Source organism: Chamaea fasciata, unplaced genomic scaffold, assembly GCF_029207755.1.
Source record: "Chamaea fasciata isolate MVZ Bird 193981 ecotype frontalis unplaced genomic scaffold, bChaFas1.0.hap1 SCAF_31, whole genome shotgun sequence".
NCBI lineage: Eukaryota > Metazoa > Chordata > Aves > Passeriformes > Sylviidae > Chamaea > Chamaea fasciata.
Window position 1 is genome coordinate 2,863,918 of NW_027094116.1, and position 23,720 is coordinate 2,887,637.

The window sequence follows — 23,720 nt, forward strand, 5'->3', positions numbered from 1 at the left end:
TCCAGATGAAAGAGGGTTCTCTGATGAAAAGCCCCTATCACGTTTCACGACACTCGGGGCCAGGAAAACAAACAGGCGAGTCAGCAGAACTCCGAGAACCTGCGTTGTCGTTTGGGGTTTGCCCCAATTATGCACATCCCCAAATTGCACCTTTAGATGATCCCCGGGCTCTGGGGAATGGTATAAAAGCTTCTCCCAACCCAGGGCTCCTCACTTCGCCTTCCTCTCTCCACTCAGCTCCCTGAGAAAGGTAAGCACCATTCCGAGGGATTCTCTTCCCTCAGAATCTTCCCTTAGAAAATTCCAGCCTCTCTTCTCTGCCGGTTTTAATCAAGCAGATGATGGGATCGTCCATAAAGATTCTGAGATTCTCAACAGCTGGATTGTTTTGTGATGGTTTTGATGAGCTTGAGATGGTAAAATCGTTCTTTCTTGTCAGTAGAAATCAGAAAAAATTACCAAAGCAGCTTCCAAAAATCCTTGCAGAAGGTTTGTTCAGGCAACAGAGAATTTTTTATGGGTTATATCACGGAAGTTCTTGGGTTCACGACAGCCCAGAGCGACCTACAAAAACACTGACAAGAAGGAAGGACAGCCAGGACTTGAGACATAAATATTATTTTCATCCCCATGTCCAACTGTCAAACCTTTTAACCGCTGAATTTCTGTCCCTTTGCTCTCTCCCCAGCATCTGCTGACCTTTGCTCTCGCTGCTTTCGCTTCCGGGTTTTCAGTTTAATGTGGAGAAATAAGTCCTAGTTCTTTCATCGGGATGTTATGAGGGACAGAGTTTTCCAAACCTTTCCCACTTGCTCTTGTGAGTGGAGAATTTTCACCCTTTAGAGAATTATCGGGAAAAACCCACACTTTTTGGAAAAAGAGAGCACTGAGATTATGAAGCGGGGAACATTCAGAACACTTTAATACTGAATTTCGAATTTTTGTCTTCTTTTTCAGCCTGTGCCGACCTCCAACCCCTTGCAAGATGTCCTGCTACGACCTGTACCCATCCTCTGCCTGCGGCGTGCTGCGTCCCCAGCCCCTGGCCGACAGCGGGAACGAGCCGTGCGTGCGGCAGTGCCCCGACTCCACCACCGTGATCCAGCCTCCCGCCGTGGTGGTCACCTTCCCCGGGCCCATCCTCAGCTCCTTCCCGCAGGATTCCGTGGTGGGATCCGCTGGAGCGCCCGTCCTGGCGGCCTCCGGCGCCTCCCTGGGCTATGGGGGCTCCGGCTCCCTGGGCTATGGGGGATTTGGCTCCCTGGGCTATGGGGGTTATGGATACGGGGGTTATGGGGGTCTCTATGGATACGGGGGTTATGGATATGGGGGTCTGGGGTCCTGTGGGGGGTACCGGGGTCTGTATGGCTCCGGGAGATTCTTTGGCTCTGGGTACTGCAGTCCCTACTCGTCCTGGTACGGCCGCTACGGCCGCGGCTTCTGGGGCTCCTGCTGAAGCCTCTGGGTGATGTAGGAATCCAAAGCAAAAACGCAGATTTTTCTTCCCTTTCAATTCCTTCCTGATGCCTCCGTGGGTTCAATTCCTCCTTATCTTCTTCCTTATCACCCCCGGGGCTGAATGCAGTGACAGACTGAGGTGTCTTTCAGGCTCTGCCTGCATTTACGATGCCGATGTTTCCCGAGTTGTTCTGTGTTTCTTTTCATTCTCATTAAAACTCTTGTTGCATCACTGAAAATCCTTGTGTTGGGCTTTTTTCATGTCTTCCTCACCCACCCCGAGTTTGCCAGGGTGGTGAAACTCACCTGGAAAAACACTGAGCAAACCCTGCCCAGAGGGGGAAACTCTCCGTGGAGAACTTTCCATGTGGGCTGTTTAAAAATTTCAGTAAAATTCATTCACATTGAAACATAAATTCAGCGAAACCCGTTTACATGAGTTTACAATTTCCAGTGAATTTGCATTTACTGAATTATAAAGAAATTGGCCAGAGATAAGCAGGAGTTTCCTCTCCTCTGCTCTGCAGAGGGAACTTCTCTCAATCTGCATCAAGGACCTCATGAGTGGCCACGGAATCATAAATTTGGGTTGGAAAAGCCTTGAAAAATCATCAAGATCATGGGCAGGGACACTTTCCACTGTCCCAGGTTGTTTCAGCTGGGACTTGGGCAGTTCCCAAGTTGGGATCACCTCTGCCAGGGTCTCACCACCCTCAGAGGAAAGAATTCCATCCCAATATCCCACCTAAAAATCCCTTCTGGCAATTTCAACCCATCCCCCTTTGTCCTGTTGCTCCAGACCCTTCTTTAGGTCCTGGAAGGTCACATTTAGGCAACCCCAGAACCTTCTCCAGGCTGAAAAATCCTAGTTCCCTCAGCCTTTCCCTGCATTCGGGACTCCGTTGGCTCTGTTCAATTTATTTATGTATTAAATAGAAATAGAATTTGTGCCCGTGTTTTATAAGTAGCCTAAAACCCAACAAAAGCACTGCAGTGTGGGTGTCATTTATCTTCTTGTGTCATCAGCCAGGCACAAAACCACCTCCCGATCCCGGCAGATCCTTATCTCACCAGGAGTTTCCCTCACCTGCTGAAAGATATTCCCTTATCTTCCCTCAGCCGCCGAAAGATCCCGGGGCGCGAATTTTCCTGCAGCAAAAAAAAAAAAAGAGATTTGTTTCCAGGACCTGGAAAATCAGTCAGAAAAAATCTGTCTACATCCTTCCAGGACCTAAAAAATCAGTCAGAAAAATCAGTCAGAAAAATCTGTCCACCTCCTGCCAGGACGTGAAAAATCAGGAAAAATCAGTCTACCTCCTCGTGGCAAAGGGGACATTGAGGGGCTGGAGAGGGGACAGGGATGGGAATGGGGCTGGAAAAGGGACGGGAGAATCCTGAGGGAGCTGGGGGGGCTCAGCCTGGAGAAAAGGGGGATCCAGGGGGGGATTTTGGGATCCTCCAGGGGGGATTTGGGATCTGATCCCAGGGAACGGCGCCGGGACAAGAGGGAACCGCCTCGAGCTGGGCCAGGGGAGGCTCAGGGTGGGAAATTTGGGGAAAAACCTCCTGGAAAAGGGGAAAAGACCTCGGAAGGGGCTCAGGGAGGTTTGGATTCCCATCCCTGGAGGTGTCCCAGGAATTCCTGGAGATTCCTCTGGATGACCAAGAGGGAACGGCCTTGAGCTGCGCCAGGGGAGCCTCAGGGTGGGAAATTTAGGGAAAAACCTCCTGGAAAAGGGGAAAAGACCTCGGTAGGGGCTCAGGGAGGTTTGGATCCACATCCCTGGAGGTGTCCCAGGAATTCTTGGATGTTTCTCTGGGTGTCCAGGTGGGGATTGGCCCCAGCTTGGACTCGGTGACCTTGGAACCCTTTTCCACCTCAAGTAATTTTGGGATTCCGTGGAACCCCGGGCAGTTTCGAGGAGGGGAACCCGAGGCTCCCATTTATTAACTCGTTTATCACACTTGGGTCACCCCAACGATGACGAAACAGTTTTTTTTTGCTCAATATTTTCTGTTTATAAAGCCGGTTGGGATTCTGACGCCGCGGCACGAAATGCAAATTACAGCCCAGAGGATTTCCTTTCATCTCTGGGCTGCTTTAATTGGCCTGGTAACGTTCCATGAAAAAAAATGCATTCGGGGATGACAGGCAAGGATTCTGCTGCCTCATTTATTCATTTATTCACCTCTCATTAGCTGACATAATGGTGCTGGCTCAGGTGTTAATCATCATTTTCGTCTGCTTGAAGGTGCAAGATTTTCCCCCCCCCCCCCCTTTTCTTCCTCACCCGTGGCAGATTTTAAAAACTGATAGAAATTTTTGGGTGTCTTCCTTGTGAGATCAGCAACTTTTTACGTGCGGCTGGAATTTGGTTTTGTACAAAACCATCTGGCGTATTTTAGAGGAAATTAAAGACGTTTTTTAAACCACCAAGATCCGTGTTTTGTCTACAAACAGAGAAAATGTGAATTAAAACAGCAGCATTGAAGGGTTCACCCCAAATAAATGAAAACTTAAAATATATTAGAAAATCCACTCAAATCCTGAGGTGAGAAACCATGAGCTGGTGGAGGGAACAGGGGGAGCTCACTTGGACAATTTTTTTTTTTTTTACGTTTTATTTTTAATATTAATTTTAAGGCTAATTTTAATTAAGTTTCAAAATGCTGGGTGGTTAGAACACAACCACATATTTACGTTGCAATAATCACAGCCCATTTCGCACATAAACTATTAAGGAGGGTTTGGGAAGTGCTTAAAAAAAACCCACCCGAAAAATATTTGGAATTTTGTGTGTGGGGGGAATTATTCCTGTAATCCCCTGGGGACATCTCGAAGTTTTGGAGGGGAAGGAACCTCCCAAATTCAGTGTAAATTTTGGTAGAAATGTCATTTAACTAAATGTTATTTATTTAATAACCCATCCACAGCAAAGGAGGGGGTTTGAGGTGGGACCTGGCGGTGTTCATCTGTGAAAAACACGCTGATATCCCTCCAGGAAAATAAAAAATCAACAACAAAAAAATTGATTTGGACCCAGTTTTAGGTGCTAAAATATAGTAAATATATGTAATTAATATAAAAATAAATATATATTAAAATATAGTAAAAATACATATAATAAATATATATATGTGTGTATATATATATGTATGTATGTGTATATATATGTATATAAATATATGCAGTAAATATTTATAATAAAACTCTAATTGGTGTTTTTTGCATAGAGGGAAAACTGGGAATTTTCCCCAATCCCAGACCTTGAAACTGAGGTAAATCGTGGTAAATTCAATTCCCACAACAACGACAAGACCCTTAAACCCAAACCCGTCCGCGGCAACAGGTTCCGACTCCGATTAAAATCATTAAAATCATTAAGGGGGAAGCGAATGAAGGAAGCGCCCGCTCAGCAAATCGGGATTTAATTCCCGCTGGGTGGGATGGAGATGAAAGGGAGCCGGGAGATGGAATGTGCTGTGGGCAGAGATTTCGGGGCGGTTTTGCAAGAGAATTTCGTCACTTTTGGGGAGTGATTCGGGCTCGGCGCGGTTCAGCCCCGGGGCGTCGCGGGGTTTTGTATAAAAGCAGCAGCTCCGCCGAGCTTTTTCCATCGTTCTCCTGCTTTTCTCCTCTCCCTCAGGTGAGTCCTTTGCCTTTGCGTTCCCGTGCCGGCTCCAGGGTGCCTTTGCTTTTTTGATTTTTAAAAATATATATATTTTGATATATCAAATATATATATAATATATATAAAAATTCATATTTATAATTTATATTCAATTTTTAAATTTATTTACAGTTGCTGTTCGCAACTATTACGTTAATTTTTCAGGACTTTATTTTCCCTTTAATTTTCAGGACTTTGTTTTTTCCTTTCTTCTTCTTTTTATCGTTTAAATTTTCGTTTCTGTAGTATCCGGGCAAGTGTTTTCCCGCAAGGCTTTAGCAGCCAAATCCAGGGTTTGAGGCATTTTTAATTTAGGATTTTTTTCCCCCCCGCTGTTATTCGTTTTTGGCCATTCTTGGGCTGAGAGCAGAGTGAAAATGCAGGCTGGCCCGAGCTTTAAAATGCTGAATTTTCCTGCATTTCTGCCCGTGAATGAATCAGGGAAATTTGTCCGTGTCCTGAGCTGTGAAATGATCCAGGTGAAGAAACAGTCTATTTTAATTTTATTCATTTATAGATACATAAAAATATAAAAAGTATTTAATTAATAGTTATTCTCACCACGGCCAAAAAGAAGGCAACTCGTGTTATAACCCAGTGAAAAAAATAATATTTCTACTTTTTTACTGGGAAAAAAACCATTAAACCAAAGGCTTTTGTGCCCAGATATCCAGCTGGAAAACTGTTTTAAATCCGTATTTTTATCTGACGGAGGAATCGTTCTCCTTCCATCCTATCCCATGTCTATCCTGTTCCATCCCACTCCATCCTATGTCCATCCCACCCCATGACCCATCCTGTCCCATTTCCATCATATCCCATCTCTATCCTATCCCGTCTCCATCCCACCCCATTCCATCCCATCCCACTCCATCCCATCCCATCCCATCCCATCCCATTCCATCCCATTCTATTCCACTCCATCCTATCCCATCCCATCCCATCCCATCCCATCCCATCCCATCCCATCCCATCCCATCCCATCCCATCCCATCCCATCCCATCCCATCCTATCCCATCCCATCCCATCCCATTCCCATCCCACCCAATTTCCCCCCCATTCCCCAACTCCCCCAAACCTCCACCAACCCTTTCCTCATCCCCTCTTGTTTCACCCCCTCCTTTTCTTCCTTCCAGAAACTTCCACTCCTCCCGGGAAATGTCCTGCTACGACCTTTGCCCCACGTCCAGCGGCATCTCCTGCCCGCAGCCCGTGGCCAACAGCTGCAACGAGCCGTGTGTCCGGCAGTGTCCGGACTCCACCGCCCTCATCCAGCCGCCGCCCGTGGTGGTCACCTTCCCCGGGCCCATCCTCAGCTCCTTCCCCCAGCAAGCCGTGGTGGGATCCTCCGGAGCACCGGCTTTTGGCGGCTCCCTGGGTTTTGGGGGTGTCTACGGCTCCGGGGTTTTCCCAGGATACGGAGCCCGCTCTGGATACGGGATCTCAGCGCTGGCCGGCGGCTCTTGCGGCTCCTCCTCGTCCCGGCGCTTCAGCCGCCTCCTGCGCGGCTCCTGCGGGCCCTGCTGAGGGAAAAAATTTCCTCTGGGAAATCCCAAGTCCGTGGTCATGAGGATGAGGGGTCGGTGTTTCCACAGATCCCTCGGCGTTCCTGATCTTTCCTCCTAATTCTCGTTCGGCACCTCCTTGTTGTTTGCTCTGGCTCCCTGTTCCGGCATTCCCAAATTTATTGGACAGCCCATTCCCAGTTCCAGCATTCCTGATTTACTGGATCAGCATGGAAAACCCCATTCCCTGTTCCAGCATTCCTGATTTATTGATCCATCGTGGGACAGCCCATTCCCAATTCCAGCATTCCCAATTTATTGGACAGCCCATTCCCTGTTCCAGCATTCCTGATTTATTGATCCAATGTGGGACAGCCCATTCCCAATTCCGGCATTCCCAATTTATTGGACAGCCCATTCCCAATGGATTTCACCCGCAATGATCAATATCCTCGGACATCAGCCGGACAAAGCAGGACTTTGGTTGGACTTTTCCCTGAAACTGTCCAGGAACAGATGTTACCCAAAATTTTCCGGGAATGGATTTTCCCTGAAATCGTCCGGGAATGGATTTTCCCCAAAATTGTCTGGGAATGGATTTTCTGCATTCTGTGACCTCTGGCTTTGCAAAGGGGAGTTTCTCGCTCATTAAAATTTCATTGCATCACACAGCAGCCTCCTGGTTTTCCTTTTTCCCCCCTTTTTTTCCCCCTTTTTTTCCCCCTTTTTTTCCATTTCCCCACTGATCTCCCCACAAGCTGCTCCCCGAGGAGGAGCACACCCCGAGTTTATTTGATTTCCCAAATACTTCTATAATAAAACTCCTCAGGAGCAGCTTGGAAGGTTTTAAAAAAATAAAAATTACAGAATTCCAGAGTCATTAAGGTTGGAAAAGGCCATGGGCAAAATCGACATTAAATTTAAAAAAAAAACCCAAATCATTAAATAAAGATTTTGCCAGCCTGAAGCGCCTAAAAAACCAGTAAATTAAGATTTTGCTGGCCTGGAGCACCTAAAACCCAATAAATAAATATTTTACCAGCCTGGAGCATCTCAAACCCATTAAATAAACATTTTAACCCTCAAACAAAACACAGAGATCAAACCAAAAATTAAACCAGAGGTTAATTAATTAATTAATTTTTAAAAAATTAAACCGGAGGTTTCATTGGCATCGGGACCTGCCCCCGAGCTGGGATCCGGCTCAGGTTACGTTTTGCGACGCCTTTAATGAGTCAGCCGCTGATTGCATCTCAATTAACAGCTCTCCGCTCGCGCCGGGGCTGAGCTCGGGCTAAGGCAAGGGCGCAGTGACCTCTGGGGTTCGGGAGGAGAGTTTTCCTCATCCCGAGAAAACTTTCTTTTTTTCAGTCCCGGGAATTCCCTTTCCTTTTTCTTTTCCATCCCGGGAAATGGACCAGGAGCCCCGAGTTGCCGTCGCCGGGATTTTTTCTTCCTCAAATTCTGCCCGAGAGCTTCGGGAAATGTCACAGTCAGACACGTCCCAGTGCCAGAAAATTATAAATTTTTGTGTCAAATCCGCTCCATATTCAGCGGGCAAAGGAGCAGAGGTGGAAAAAGGAGAAAAAAAAAAAAAAAAAAAACAACCTGAACTTTGAATTTTCAAATCTTCTCCCCGTGTTTCTTTCTTTTCCTTCCAAGCCCTGGGGGAATTAAGAATTTAAAGGTTAAAGAATTGTCCTTTGGGGTTTCGTAGAACCAGAAAATGGTTTGGGTTGGAAGGGAGCCTAAAAATCACTTCCAGGGAATTTCTGGGATTCCAGGGATGAGGCGGCCAGAAATTCCCTGGAAAAGCTGTGCCAGGAACTCCCCACCTTTCCCTTGCTCTCCAGGGAACATTTTTGACAACTCTTCATTTAATTTAATTTAATTTAATTTAATTTAATTTAATTTAATTTTATTTTATTTTATTTTATTTTATTTTATTTTATTTTATTTACGGGGAAAGTTCAAGGAACTCGTAGAATTCCACCAAAAATTTGTCTCTCAGTGGAAAACCCCCGCGGGAATTTCCAAGGGAAGTTTTCCATGGAAGCTTTTCTTTTCCCCCCTCCAAGGATGTTTTTAAACAACGAAAAAAAAAAAAAAACCCCACGGTAAAATCGGTATTGGAATTAAATGGCAGCCCCGGGGGGCAGGAATTGAGACAGGAATAATCCGAATAATCCGTGTTTGACTTTCCTTGGGAACAGGGAACGGCCGCGCCTGCCCCGAGGGAGGATCCGGATGGAATTGGGAGGGTTCCAAAAAACCTCTTTATTATCCCTCATGGAATGTCTGTTGTGTGTCACCGCCCCGAAAGGAACCCGGAGAGCCTTCCGGGTGTGGAAAGGCACCAAAAAAAAAAAAAAAACCCAAAACAAAACCAAAACCCAAAAAAACACCACCAAAACAAACCAAACAAACAAACAAAACCCCAAAAACTTCCAAAAAACAAACAAACAAAAACCCACCAAAATAACCAAAAACAAACAAACAAAACCCCACAAAAATACCCCCAAAAAAAACCCCAAAACAAACCACAACAAAACAAAAAAAGCCACCCCGCCACGCTCACCCAGAACGGCAGAAAAAAAAAAAACCCCAAAATTCTGGATTAAAAACCACAGGGAAAAACTCCGGATTTTGATGCACGATTGGTTTAATGAGAAAGGAGGGAAAGAAATATCAGGGATGGCAAAACACCGGGTGGGGATGGAAACACGAAGGAAAGAATCCCTTTTTACAGGGATTTTACACAAAAATTTTACAGGGAATTTACACAGAAGCTCAGGGCGCTGAGGAGGCGCCGGCATTTCGGGATTTGCTCCCTGGTGGATCTTTGCTCCTTCCCTGCTCATCCCTGGGATATTTAACAGGGCCTGCAGCTCCCAAACCCATATCCAGAGGATCCATAGGAAGAGAAGGACCTCCCGTAATTGTAGGAGCCGTAGGAAGCGCCGGAGCCCAGGAAGTTTCCGGAGCCCAGGAAGTTTCCGGAAGGTGCCGAGGATCCCACCACGCTCTCCTGGGGGCAGGAGCTGAGGATGGGCCCCGGGAAGGTGACGAGCACGGGCGGGGGGTGGATGACAGCCCGGCTGTCCCCGCAGGAGGTGACACAGGGCTGGCTCCAGGCGCAGGCCACCGGCTCGGGGCAGGACACGGCGCAGGGCGGGGAGCAGCGGGACACGGAGCTCTGGCTGTAGGGAAACATCTTCTGGTATTCTGGGATGGGGCTGGAAGGCAGGAACCCGAGGCAGCAGGGAGGTTGGGCTGGGAAAGGAAAAGAAGGGACAGAGGAAAGGTCACAAAAAGGCTCAAAATCTGGTTTTTTTTTTTTTCATTTTCTCATCTCATCATCTCCGTTTCTCCCGACTGTTAACTATGGAGTCAACTTGACACAAAAATGCCCCCCCCTAAATAAACAGTAAACCCCAAAATGGTCACAAAGAGGTTCAAAATTTGCCTTTTTCCGTTTTCTCGAGTCCCCTTGTCTCCCGTTTCTCCCGACTCCTAATTATGGAGTGAATGTGACACAAAAATGCACCCCAAAATGAACAGTAAACCCCAAAATGAAAAGTAAACCCATGGAACCCAACCATCCCTTCATCCTGGAGATCTTGGGAGGAGGGTTTGGCCCTTCCAGGAAATGTTTTTATGGGTTCTCCCGTCGGAAAAACTAACAGTAACCCCAAAATGATCAGTAAACCCCAAAACTAACCGTAAACCCCAAAATGAAAAGTAAACCCTGAAATGAACAGCAAACCCCAAAACTAACAGCAAACCCCAAACCAATTCCTGCCCTGGCCCCACAATTCCGGATCCCAGCAAAGCTCAGCTCGGATCCCGCCGATCCCAGGGACAATTCCAGGCTCGGACTCACCCTTGCGGAGCTCAGAGCGAGTCTTGGAGGATTGTGCAGAATTCCCGGAGCCGAGAGGGTTTTTAATCCCTTTTTCTTGGGCAATCAGCTGGAGCTGAAACGTCCACGGGGCCGATGAATGATCCCACAAAAATTCCCCTCCGCCTCTCGCCGCCCCAGATAAAGTCGTTTATTCCGCTCGGCAATTATCGCTGTTGTTACAACCGCGGAATTACTCAGGCCCTCTAATGATTTAATTTCTTCTTTTTTTTGTTGTTGTAATTCTTATTATGGGTTTGGGGTTTTTTTTTTTTTTCCTCCTTCTGGGATTGCCTCACGGAGAGCGGGAGATTGCTCAGAGCTTTGATCCGTCAGCGCCGGGTGCTGACACAGCTGGGATCCCACCCCGATTTTTTTTTTTTTTTTCTCCGAGGAAAAGGGAATTGTGCAATTCCTGCCACGGTTGACCCACAGTGACTCCGGTTCATCCACGGGCGCCTTCCTACGGAATTTGGGGATTGGGAAGGGTTTGGTTCCCATCCTGCTGGTTCCCATCCAGAATGGCAAATTCTTTATTTAATGGGTTTGAGGTGTTCCAGGTTGGCAAAATCTTTATTTAATGAGTTTTTAAGCCCTCCAGACTGGCAAAATTTTTATTTAGTGGGTTTTAGGTGCTCCAGACTGACAAAAAAAAAAAATCTTTATTTAATGGGAGTGAGGCTGTTTTACACCACAATGACACAGAAGGCTGAAAATAACTATTTTTGGGATATGTCTCTTTTTTATGTCTGTTTCACACAGACCAGTTTGATTGGTGAAAACAAAGGCAAAACCTCTTCAAAATCTGGGTTTTCCCATTTTCTCATCTCCTCGTCTCCTGTTTCTCCCGACTCTTAACTACGGAGTCAATGTCAGTTTTGCCCCCCAAAATGAACAGTAAATCCCCAAACCAACAATAACCCCAAAACTAACAGTGAACCTCAACCTGACTCACGTTGGTCAGAGCAGAGGGACGCTGAGAAAGAAGGAATTTCCTAGGAAAAGGAATTAATAACGTAGGTCCGGTTTACCAAAAAAGATTTTTCCTCTTTACAGAAAAATTCCCTGGGAGAAGAATTTCAGAAACACAATTTCAGAAAAGAATCCCAGAAAAGAATTCCAGAAAAGAATTATTTCAGTAAAAGGATTTCAGAAAAACTAAAACAACCTCGGCACGGAACCAGGACCACGCCCAGCCTCGTGAAATGTCCGGGTGGGAGTTTTCCAGGAGGAACCCACGTCCACTTTTTAGGGAATCTGTAGGATCTGCTGAGTAAGGAGGAGTCACTGAGGTTGGGGTGAGCAGGGTCAGGGAGGGGATCCATGAAAAAACTGGGAATGTCCAGATGCAGCTGATCCAGAGGTCTGGCTGCAGCTCCAGCAGATTTTTTGCCCAGATTCCTCCCTCCCCACAGTCATTCCACGGATTAAACTTCCTGCTGTGTCTCCGCGTTTTCTACACCTGACATTATTCCCGAATTTCCGCAGGAAAATGAGATTTTCCCCCCCCCTCCCCGGGAAATCCCTCTCCCCTTTATGGAATTACCAAATTGAATTGTTCACTTGGTTTAGGATCCTTCAATTTGTTCAGTTGTTCCGGGATTATTCCCCCGTGAGCGCCTGGCCAAGGGAATTCCATGGATTCCCCACCCCTGGAATGTCCAAGTGGGGTTTTGAGTAACTCTCAAATTTTGGGAATTCTGCCCCCAAATGTCCCTTTTATCCCCGTTTTTTTCCATCGGTAACTGGTGGAGGAGTCTTTCCTGGGGTTTTCCTGAATTTTTTCCCAACCTTTTGGAATTCACAGCCAAAGGGGATTCACCCAAACCAAAACTGGGATTAGGGAAAATAAAAAGTAAAGCGGGGAAGGAGAAATTTTGGGGCCACAACCCGCCTGGGAGCTGCTCCTGGCCCTGATCACACCTGGTTTCACCTGGAGGCACCAGGTGCTGACAGGTGAATCACAAAATTCCCGGGAATCACCCAGAATTCCCGGGAGTCACCCCTGTCCTGACCTCCTCAAAGGACAAACCCGGTGGGATCAACCCAAATAAACCCCAAAATTCTTCCTTTTGGGTCCTGGTGTTTTTATTCTCCCCCCCTGCTCCGCTCTGCTGAGATCCCAGCGGGAATTCTGTGCCCCTGGAGCTCATCCCCTTTGGGAATTTTGGGAATGTTGAGCCTGTGGAGATCTCAAAGCCCTTTCCAGGGTCTTCAGGAGCTCTGGGGAAGCCGGAGAGGGATTTTTCCTCAGGAACTGCAGGGCCAGGACACAGGGAATGGGGTCAGGGGGACAGAGGGGGGGAATTGGGGTGGGATTTTGGGGCAGGAATTGTTCTCCTGGGAGGGAATTCAAGGAATCCCATGGATTTCCCATCCCTGGAATGTCCAAGGCCAGGCTGGAGCCACCTGGTCCATGGAAGCTGTCCCCGCCTGTGGAGCAATTCCACAAATAAATAAAATAAATGAAATAAATGCAAGAAATAAAAGAAATAAAAGAGATAAAATGAAATAAATAAATGAAATAAAATAAGAATTTAAGGTAAAATAAATTAAATAAATTAAATAAATTAAATAAATTAAATAAATTAAATAAATTAAATAAATTAAATAAATTAAATAAATTAAATAAATTAAAAAATAAATTAAATAAATTCGTTCCCGGATTTTTTTTTTTTTTAACCCAATTTGGCAAAATCAGCAGAACTGATGCAGGAAACGAAACCGCTCCCAAAAAAAAAAAGAAACAAACCCCAAACAAACTCGAGGAAGAAACCGGAGGGTGTAGGGAGAAACTGATAATTGTCCCGAGGCGGATAAAACGGGGTTGGGAAATGCCGCCGATGTCTCAACCCCCGCGGGCGATCCCGGGATGGGATAAAAAGCTCCCGGCTCCCAATTCCTCCCATCGCAGCTCCGGAATTCCTGAGATTTCAGCTCCTCTCCGGGATCTCGGTGAGTCTGGGGGATGCTCGGGGAGGGAAGGAGGGAAAAAAAAGAGAAAAATCTGATTTTTTTTTTTTTTTTTTTTTTTTTGGAGAAGGAACTACTCGGGAAGGAGGGAGGGAGGAACTGAGAGGAGGAAAAAAAAAAAGAGAAAAATCTGATTTTTTTGGAGAGGGACTGTTTGGGAAGGAAAAGCAGAGGGAAAAGGAGAAGGGGAAAAAGAGAAAAATCAGAGTTTTTCCAGAGCAGGTGCATGGGAGGGAGGGAAGGAGAAGGAGAAGGGAAAAAGAGAAAAATCTGAGATTTTGGAGAGGGAGTTACTTGGGAAGGAGAGAGGGAGGAACTGGGAGAAGGGGAAAAGGGAAAAATCTGATTTTTTGGAGGAGGAACTGTTTGGAAAGAAGAGAGGAAAGGAGAAGGAGAGGGACAAGGAGAAGGGAAAGAGGGAGAAATTTTGGAGTTTTTCCAGAGCAGGTGCTTGGGAAAGAGGGAGGAGAAAGGGACAAGGAGAAGGGAAAAAGAGGAAAATTCGGAGGTTTCGGAGAGGAGATGCCTGGAAGGGAAGGACAGGAGGGACAGGAAGAAAGCAAAATCCTTCTGAGAAAAAAAAAAAAAAATTGGAAAAAAAATCAGAAAAAATATCAAAAAAAAATCAGGAAAAAAAAATAAGAAAAAAAAATTTAAAAATTATCCACTCCTCCCTCCCCAGCTCTCTCCTGCCAGGATGTCCTTCTCCAACCAGCTGAGCTCCCGCTGCTCCCCGCCCTGCGCCGTGTCCTGCCCCGAGCCGGTGGCCTGCGCCTGGAGCCAGCCCTGTGTCACCTCCTGCGGGGACAGCCGGGCTGTCATCCACCCCCCGCCCGTGCTCGTCACCTTCCCGGGGCCCATCCTCAGCTCCTGCCCCCAGGAGAGCGTGGTGGGATCCACGGCACCTTCCGGAAACTTCCTGGGCTCCGGAAACTTCCTGGGCTCCGGCGCTTCCTACGGCTCCTACAATTACGGGAGGTCCTTCTCTTCCTATGGATCCTCTGGATATGGGTTTGGGAGCTGCAGGCCCTGTTAAATATCCCAGGGATGAGCAGGGAAGGAGCAAAGATCCACCAGGGAGCAAATCCCGAAATGCCGGCGCCTCCTCAGCCCCCTGAGCTTCTGTGTAAATTCCCTGTAAAATGTTTGTGTAAAATCCCTGTAAAAAGGGATTCTTTCCTTCGTGTTTCCATCCCCACCTGGTGTTTTCCCATCCCTGACATTTCTTTCCCTCCTTTCTCATTAAACCAATCGTGCATCAAAATCCGGAGTTTTTCCCTGTGGTTTTTAATCCAGAATTTTGGGGGGGTTTCCCCCGGCTCCTACAATTACGGGAGGTCCTTCTCTTCCTATGGATCCTCTGGATTCGGGTCTCGGAGCTGCACAGAATCCATGGAAAATGGTCCAGGATCAGTGGGAAATGGTCCAGGATCCATGGGGAATGGCCGGAATCCATGGGAAATGGTCAGGATCCATGGGAATTCTTTAGAATCCGTGGAAATCCTTCAGCATCCTTGGGAAATATTGAGAATTCATGGGAGCTGCTCAGAATCCATGGAAAATGATCAGGATCTAAGGGAACTGTTTAGAATCCATGGAAATCCTTCAGCATCCATGGAAAATGTTGAGAATCCATTGGAAATGGTCAGAATCCATGGGAATCCCTCAGAATCCATGGGAACCCCTCAGAATCCATGGAAACCCCTCAGAATCCATGGGAATCCCTCAGAATCCATGGGAACCCCTCAGAATCCATGGAAACCCCTCAGAATCCATAGGAACCCCTCAGAATCCATGGGAACCCCTCAGAATCCATGGAAACCCCTCAGAATCCATGGGAACCCCTCAGAATCCATGGAAACCCCTCAGAATCCATGGAAACCCCTCAGAATCCATGGGAACCCCTCAGAATCCATGGGAATCCCTCAGCATTCCTGGAATTTGCGGATGTTTCGGGTTGAGACCTTTCCTTCCCCCCTGCAATCTGCTGAGCCCGCAGAAAAATGGCTCTTTATTAATCATTAATTACTTAATTAATCACTTTTTGTCTTGCACCTCCCACGCCAGACGGGCAAATCACGGGAGGTGTTTTTTTTTAAAAAAAAAATTATTTTTATTTTTAATTGATTTCTTTTTCTGGCGAGGATGATTAAGCGGATTTTCAAAAAAAAAAAAAAAACATCCCGCGGCAGTTCTGGGAGGAGACCTCAGGCACGGGCCGGGACTTGTCAGAGCGATTATTCGTCATAAAAATTCCATTTATCTCCTGGAAACAGCAAAAAATAAATCCGAAAAACCAGTTTGGGGAGCGGGGAACGAACCCGGGTTTGGGTTGGGTGAAAAGGAGGATTCTCCTCCACACCCGAGGGCCACCAGGGCACCAAAAAACAAAAAAACCTCTCCCCAAATTCCCGCCCGAGCTCATTTCCCGGCTGGAAATTTATCCCAGGCTCGATCTTTATCTCGCCCTGGGTCTAGACTTGTTTTATTTCTGGTGGTTTGTTTGTTTGGGTTTTTAAAAAATTATTCTTGTATTATTTTTAATTTTTTCTTGATTGTTGGTACCATAAAAACAAAGGAAGAGCAACTTTCGGGTGAAAAATCATCGATTTACTGAAAGGAAAAAAATGAAAACATTCGGAGTAGATGAAGAAATAGGAAAGGTGTGAAATGATGAAAAAAATTTTTTTCTCTCCTTTTTTTTGTTTTTCTTTTGCCTTTTTTTTCTTTGTGGGTTTGTTTGGTTCGGTTTGGGGTTTATGGTTGGTTTTTTTGGTTTGGTTTTTTTATTGGTTTTGGGGGGGGTTTGTTGGTTTTTGGGGTTTTTGGGGGGTTTTTGTGGATTTTTTTTGGTGGGGTTTTTGTTTGTTTTTCTGGTTGGTTTTTTTGTGTTGTTTTTTTGGGGTTTTTTGTTTTTGTTTTTTTAATTGGTTGGGGTTTGGGTTTGTTTTGGTTTGTTTTGGTTTGGGTTTTTGGTGTTTTTTTTGTTGTTTTTCTTTCCCAAATAGCGATTATTCCACTCTCAGGCCATTCAACCCAAACAAAACCCGATTAACATAAAATTAACATTCCAGCTCCAGGCGTCATCCACACCGGGAATGTTGGGGAAGCTCCTGCCTCCCTTTGTTCCTGGAAATTTCGGGGCGGGATAATTGCGGGAATGACCCGGAATTCCAAATTCCAGCCCCAACCTGACCATTAGGGAAGAATGAAACGAACGTGATCTTCAGGATAAAAAACAGCTCAGGCTGGGATGAGCAGGACACTCCCGGAATCCCAAATTATTCCTCTGGAATCCCAAATTTCCCGCAGGGATCAGCACCTGGAATTTGGGGTTTTGCTCCAGGTCCCTCCCTGAGAGAGAGAGGTGGACAAAAATCCTTGGAAAAAGCAAAAAAAGGAAAGTTTGGGATGCAGAAATGTGGAGGAAAGATTTGGGGTTTGGCTCAGTTCCCTTTGTTTAGAGGGAAAAAAAATCACAATTTTTAATTTATCACCAGACAGGGCTGGGCACGAGCAGGGCACTGAGAATTCCCATTACAGTCTGAAGGTTTTATCCCAGAAAATGCAGAGCCAGGTTGTGTTTGGGTTTTTTTTTTTTAGGAATAAAATATTTTATCCTGGAAATTGCAGAGCCAGGTTTTTAGGAATTAAACATTTTATCCCGGAAAACACAGAGTCAGGATTTTTTAGGAATAAAATGTTTTATCCCAGAACCTGAACCCTAAATTTTACCTCCAGTGGAGTTTGGTCCAGGAAGAGCCTGGAGGGTCAGGCCTGTCCCTCTCTCCAAGGCTGAGTGTCCCCAAGAGAGCCCAAAAAGGAGCAGAAGGAAGAAGGGAAATTCGGGAACGGGTTTGATGCAGAAGCATTTTAATGGGAATGCAAAGTGGAGTCGAACATCGGCAGAGAGGATCATGCAGAACAAAAAGAGGAGCCGACTCCGAGAAAAGCCCAGAATCACCCAAAATCACCCCCAAATCACCCCAAAATTGTCATCACTCGCTCCAGCCCGACACCCCCTTCCCTCACACTTGCCGAGACCTTCCAATCCCTACGATTCCCCAAAATCCCTCGGTTCCGATCCACGCTCGGCATCGAGCTGGGCACAGAGAAAACCCCAAAAGCGCAGGCAAGAAGACTCAAAGCCCCAAGGAGAAAAAAGAAAAAAGCCTGAACTAAGAAAAAAACCCCTAAAGCTCTATCCTAAGACTTTAAAAACGCAGAGGTCCTGGTTTTCCAGCGGCGTTTCCTTCTCCGGCATCCTTCGGGTCACATTCCAAATTCCTTCTCTTCTTTCCTTTGTTCCTTTCCGTGGTCGTTTTACCCCGATTAAAAAATTCAGATCTTCTTGCAGAGCCCTCTCTGGCACGGGTGCTTCCAGCGGGTGGAGAAGGTGTAGGAGCGCTCAGGGACGCACTTGGTGGGGCAGGGCGTGGCGCAGGGCGTGGCGCAGGGCGTGGCGCAGGTCGGGACGCACTTGGTCACGCACTTGGCGGGGCAAGGGGTGGGGCAGGGCGGGGCGCACTTGGTGGCGCAGGGCGTGGCACAAGGGGCGGGGCAGGGTGGGGCACAAGGTGGAGCACAGGGCGGGGCACAAGGTGGGGCACAGGGCGGGGCACAGGGCGGGGCACACTTGGTGGCACACGGGGTGACACAGGGCGGGGCACAGGGTGGGGCACAGGGCGGAGCACAGGGCGGAGCACAGGGTGGAGCACAGGGCGGAGCACAAGGCGGAGCACAGGGCGCGGCACAGGGCGTGGCGCACTTGGTGACACACGGGGTGACGCAGGGGGCGGCGCACGGCGCCACACACGGAGGGTCACACTTGGCCACGAAATCCAGACACTCCAGACCCTTCTGGCCCGTCCCGATGGCCACACCCGCCTCCAGCGCCCCAGCCAGCTCGGCCGACTCGGTGGAGCCCACCACGGTCTCCTGGGGGTACGTGGTGAGGATGGGGCCCGGGAAGGTGACAACCACGGGCGGAGGGAAGATGATGACACGAGAGTCGGGACAGGCCACCACGCAGGGCTCGGTGCAGGCGGCGGCGCGCGGCTCCGGGCAGGGCTCGGCGCACGCGGTTTTCTGGCAGGACATCTTGAGGTTGGGTTGGACCTGCGAGGAGGGGGGACAAAGGGACAAGTGTCAGCGGTGAGGAGGTGGCGGGGTGGGATTGAGGGCTGGGGGTATCAAAACACGTCTTTTGGGGACATCAAATAACCTTTTTGGGGACGCAAAACCACCTTTTTTGGGGACATCAAATAACCTCTTTGGGGACACCAAAACACCTCTTTTGGGCACATCAAATCACCCCTTTTGGGGCATCAAATAACCTCTTTGGGGACGCAAACCCATCTTTTTTAGGGACATCAAATAACCTCTTTGGGGACACCAAAACACCTCTTTGGGGGACATCAAATAACCTTTTGGGGACACAAACCCACCTCTTTTTGGGGACATCAAAACACACCTCTTTTGGGTCCGCCAAACCACCTCTTCTGGGGATAATGAATAACCTTTTGGGAATGCCAGAACACCTCTTTTGGGGACCCCAAATCACCTCTTTGGGGGACATCAAAACACCTCTTCTGGGGACACCAAACCACTCATTTGGGGACACCAAACGACCTCTTTGGGGACACCAAATGACCCCTTTGGGGACACCAAATGACCCCCTTGGGGCTGTTGTTTAATTCGGATCTGTTTTCTCCTGTGCAATTTGGGCTCCGGAGGTGGAGCTCAGTAAAATGAGGGTAAACGCATAAACCACTCTAAAAATAAACAAGAGGAGAGGTTTCACCGGACCAAAATTGGACAAATTCTGGGCTAAGAAGATAAAAATCCAAGGAATATCATCCCTATCGTGGAATTAATCCATAAGGATATCAATAATTATGGATTTAGCGCAGCCAGTTCATAACAGGCGCCTTTGCCACAGATATTTGAGCACAAAACTCACTCGGAAAATCCAATAAAAAACTTTTGCAAGGTCACGAGGAAAAACCGAAGCGCAACGAAATCCTGAGAGAAGCTGTCCCAAATTTAAGTTTCAGAGGGATTAAAACGGTTCCCAAGCCTGTGCTGAATTCTCCACCTTCTTTCTGGTTTTGAAATAAATTTATGAGGGTGGGGATTCGGAAAACAGCACAGGAGTCCTTCTCGAGTTGTCATTTCAGCCTTACCCAAGTCCCACCTCAAAGCACCGAGTGGAGGAGCCGCTTAATCTGTTGTTGCAGATTAAATGGAATATTTCGGGTTCAGCCGGGGTGATTGTTTGGGTTTTTTTAGCTGGGTGGGGCAGAGTTTGACTCAAGCCATTTTTGTTTTCTTTTCCCTGCTCTAAACACGACAGTGCCCAAACGTGCATTATTCACCCAAACTTCAAACCCTAATCCGGGCTCTCCCCTGAGCTTCCCGCCCTTTAAATCTGCTACAACTCCGAATTCTCCGTCCTTTACTTGACCCTGAGCAGAGACCAAACCAGAGGAAAGGAACAGCTTAAAACCAGAACTAAGCGCAGAGCGCAAACCACCCCGAGCGGATTCAAATATTCTCGCTTTGCATGAAACCAGAGCTTTGCATAAACAGAATAAAACCACCCAAAGCTGCTTCCCAAGACGAATTTTTTTGGGTCATTCCCATAGGAAAACCAGGAGTTTTGTAGAAAATTAGAATTTTGTCCTCAGGGATGTCGTGTCCTCCATCCGCAGCTCTGCCCGTCTCAATATTTCCAAAACCCGAGTTTAAATTTCCACACCAGCTCTGCCCAAAAATCAGACAAAAAATTGGGAGCCGCAAGGTCGGAACCCCCCCCACAAGTGGAAGGTATTTAAGGTTACCCAAAGGTTGTATCCATAAAATTTCCATCAAGCAATGGAATTAAATGTTTCTGATATTATCTAGATTGCAAATACGCTTTTAAACTCCGATCCCGCAGCGCTCCTGGAATGAATAACCCAAATCATTTTGATTATTCCACGAAAACAAACCGAATTGTTTTTCCGGAACGGCGGGACGCGAATCCAAAACTCAACCCTGAGTTAAAGGCAAACATTTTAAAAATTACGCTCCTTTTGGTTTTTTTTATTATTTTAGGAAGAAGTTATATCAGAACCCCAACTTACTCAGTTCACCGAGGAGAAGCCAACAGGACCCGCTGGAAGCTCCCTGAGTCAGGAATGGTTTTTATATCCCCGGCTGGACCACCAGGCTGATGCAAGAAAACAACGTCATATTTGAGCATTAGGTCCCATTACTCCCCAAACCAAATTTGAGGGGGGTAATTACAGTTAATTACTCTGCTTTGCTCGCTGTTTGTGTTCATTACCCTTTTCTCACCAGCACGTGACCGCCGTCGTCGTTGGAGCCTCGGATTCTTCTCATTTCAGAGTTTTTTATTTTTTAATGCCCAGATTTATTGCCGCAGCTCTGCCGGGCTGAAAAACCCGGGCTGAGCTCGGCTTTGCGGCTGCTCCCGAGCTTGGCAAGGCTGGTCCTTGCAGCTCCTCAAAGCCAGGGTTTGTTTTCCTGGGCTCTGAGAATGCAGCCGAGCCTAACCCAGAATTAGCATTGAGTGTTCCCAAACTTGTCGGGACGTGTTTATGGGACTGGAGTGGCCACTCCTGGCTGAGCCCTGGCTCCTCGTTTGGTGTCCGAGGCCAGGATCCCACTCATCCCAAATTCCAAACCTCCAGGAGTTCCTCCTCCGCGTGAGGGAGAATTTCTTCCCGTGGAACTGGTGCTCAGGGAGGGCAGAAATGGGATTTTTTCCTCTCCGGAGTCATCCCAAACACCACGAGGATGTGTCCCTGCATCACCTGCCCCTGGGAGACCTCCAGAGGTTGTTCCAACTCCAAAAATCCTGGGATTTTGGGATATAAAACAGCACCAGGAGCTAATGTGGACCTGGTTTAACACAAAACTCCTCCTCTGCCATCAAAAAAAAAAAAAAAAAAGGGAAGGGGAAAGTCCCTTTTGGGAAAAGTGGGATGGTCAGAGGGAATCCTGGTATGGGATAAATCACTCCGTCCCCAAGTTCCTTTCCTGGTGGTTTTGGTCACGGGAAAAATGTTGGAGCGTGGAGGAGTGTGGGAAGCTCAGGGTGAGGGGAGAAGCCGTCAAAGAAAACCAAAAAGAAAAACCAGGGGGGAAAAAAAAACCCCCAAACTGATTTATCTGAGGTCGCTGAGGACAACTTTGGATGCAGAGGACAAAGAGTTCCAGCCCGAATTTGTGCTGGGGGTGAAGCAGAAATTCATGGCACGCTGGGAGGCGAGAGAACCCCATTTAAATCCCCAAACAAGCCCCGGTCTGGGCGGAAGGTGAGCGTTCGGCCGAGTGGATTGAGACGGTATCATTAGGATAAACAAACACGGGTTTGTTTGATCCCAAGGCACCGGAGGAGAACCAGAAGAATCCCCCGAGGTGTTTCTCTGAGTCAGGGAAATCACGTGGGTGGCCCTGACGCATTTCTCTGGCAGGGACGCTATGATTCAACCCCCGGGTTTAACATCCCCAGCCTGTCATTAAACTTCAGAGAGCCACGGCGCTTTTTGCATGGACAGAACGTGAGTGGGTGTTTTGCGAAAACCGTCCCCGAGATGTTTCCTCACAGCATTCCCAGCCTTTTATTTTTCTTTTCTCGCCCAGGGGAGCCTCTGGAATGGCTCTGCTTCCAGGAGGGGACGGAGAGCACCGAGGTGGGGGCAAAAATCAACAAAACAGAACAAAAAAAAAAGTGTTTCTTGTGAGGAGAAAAGGAAGGAAATGAGCCCAGGAAATGTTGGGGGTGCTCAAAAACAGCTGGTTTGGGGTGTCAACCTGACCCTCAGCTGAGTTTGACACGAAATTCCAGAGGTGGGAAGCTGGGATGAGCCCCTGGGAGAGGATTTTAAAGGCAATCACAGAAATGGAATGGTTTGGGTGGGAAGGCACTTTAAAAATCGACATTCCCACCATCCCAGGGTGCTCCAGCCTGGCCTTGGACACTTCCAGGGATGGGGCAGCCATGGAATATCCCCTGCCAGGGCCTCCCCACGCTCACAGGGAAGATTTTATCCCCCAAATCCCACCTAAACCCCCTCCCTGTCAGTCTGAACCCATTCCCCCTTGTCCTGTTCCTCCATCCCTCAGGAATTGTCTCTCCCCGTGTTCCTCGTGGCCCCTTCAGGTCCTGCAAAGCCACACTGAGGTCACCCCAAAGCTTCTCCAGCCTTTCCTCCCAGCAGAGCTGCTCCATCCCTGGGATCCCATCCTGGAGCCTCCTCTGGGCCAGGATCAGGATCAGGACCAGGATCAGAACCAGGACCGGGATCAGGATCAGGATCAGGATCAGCAGGACTTGTCAGGGGCTGCTTTTACTTTAAGCGACCTCTGGCATCTTCAGAAAAGTTTGGAGACACTGGAATTCCTTCCCAGCTCCTTTCAGCCCTGCCAGGATGATTCCTCCTCCTCCTCCTCCTCCTCTCTCCTGCAGCTTTTCTCCCATTTTTGCCTCTCTCAGGGGCATTCCCAGCTCCAGGTCCTCATCCCTTGGCAGGTTCCAGCCTCAGGAATTCCCTCAGGAATTCCCTCAGGAATCCCCTGGGCACCGGGAGGAGCCGCTGTGCCTTTCCCGGCACGATTCCCTTCCCCAGAGCAGCTCCAGAGGGAGCTTTGGGATCGGCCTACACAGGAATGAATTCCTTCTCCTGCCTCTTTTTATTTATTTACGCGGGTAAAATAAAATCGGGGATGAGGAAGTGGAACAATCCCAGCTGGAAAAGGATTTCAGGCTTCAAAATGAAGTAACAAAAGGTGTTGTGAGCAGGAAACGGAAATAAATATGATTTGAGAAGTTTGGGATGGGGAAAACTCCAGAGGGAACTGGGGAGGGGGGGGGGGTCCAATCCCAATTTCCTGGAGCATCCAACATCCCAAATCCCCGGATTAGGGGAAAAAATGAGTTGGAAAAAGGAGCTACAAGGAAACAAAAAGAAAAAAAAACAACCCAACGAAGGAAATTTGAATGCGAGAGAACTTTAATGTCAGGGAAGCGCTCGGGGCAGGGTCACACGCGGGGAGCACAAAGGACGGTCCCCGGCGCTTTGGGGAGCGATGGGGATGCACAAAGGCCGGAGAAGGCGATTCCTGGGATGTGCCGGGCTCGCAGCTCCTTCCCCGGGAGCCGAGCCCGGCCCGGGGCCGCTGCCCGCACAGCCGGGGCCGCC

At 47.9% G+C, this 23,720-nt stretch overlaps 4 protein-coding genes across 4 annotated transcripts; 3 read left to right on the forward strand and 1 right to left on the reverse strand.

Moving 5' to 3' along the window:
- The first annotated feature begins 985 nt into the window (after positions 1–985).
- Positions 986–1,456, forward strand: LOC136302998 (scale keratin-like). Its single transcript, XM_066206585.1, has one exon. The coding sequence runs from the start codon at positions 986–988 to the stop codon at positions 1,454–1,456; it is 471 nt and encodes a 156-aa protein (XP_066062682.1).
- A 4,832-nt stretch (positions 1,457–6,288) lies between these two features.
- Positions 6,289–6,657, forward strand: LOC136303041 (scale keratin-like). The gene has a single exon (XM_066206630.1). The coding sequence runs from the start codon at positions 6,289–6,291 to the stop codon at positions 6,655–6,657; it is 369 nt and encodes a 122-aa protein (XP_066062727.1).
- A 2,850-nt stretch (positions 6,658–9,507) lies between these two features.
- Positions 9,508–9,849, reverse strand: LOC136303263 (scale keratin-like). The gene has a single exon (XM_066206977.1). The coding sequence runs from the start codon at positions 9,847–9,849 to the stop codon at positions 9,508–9,510; it is 342 nt and encodes a 113-aa protein (XP_066063074.1).
- A 3,559-nt stretch (positions 9,850–13,408) lies between these two features.
- Positions 13,409–14,760, forward strand: LOC136303234 (scale keratin-like). The gene is made up of 2 exons (XM_066206932.1): positions 13,409–13,491; positions 14,192–14,760. The coding sequence occupies exon 2, from the start codon at positions 14,207–14,209 to the stop codon at positions 14,543–14,545; it is 339 nt and encodes a 112-aa protein (XP_066063029.1). The 5' UTR covers positions 13,409–13,491; positions 14,192–14,206; the 3' UTR covers positions 14,546–14,760.
- The last annotated feature ends 8,960 nt before the right edge of the window (positions 14,761–23,720 follow it).

Bases quoted from the DNA above. Each gene is read 5' to 3' on its own strand.
- LOC136302998 (XM_066206585.1), top strand. From the start codon at position 986: ATGTCCTGCTACGACCTGTACCCATCCTCTGCCTGCGGCGTGCTGCGT.
- LOC136303041 (XM_066206630.1), top strand. From the start codon at position 6,289: ATGTCCTGCTACGACCTTTGCCCCACGTCCAGCGGCATCTCCTGCCCG.
- LOC136303263 (XM_066206977.1), bottom strand. From the start codon at position 9,849: ATGTTTCCCTACAGCCAGAGCTCCGTGTCCCGCTGCTCCCCGCCCTGC.
- LOC136303234 (XM_066206932.1), top strand. From the start codon at position 14,207: ATGTCCTTCTCCAACCAGCTGAGCTCCCGCTGCTCCCCGCCCTGCGCC.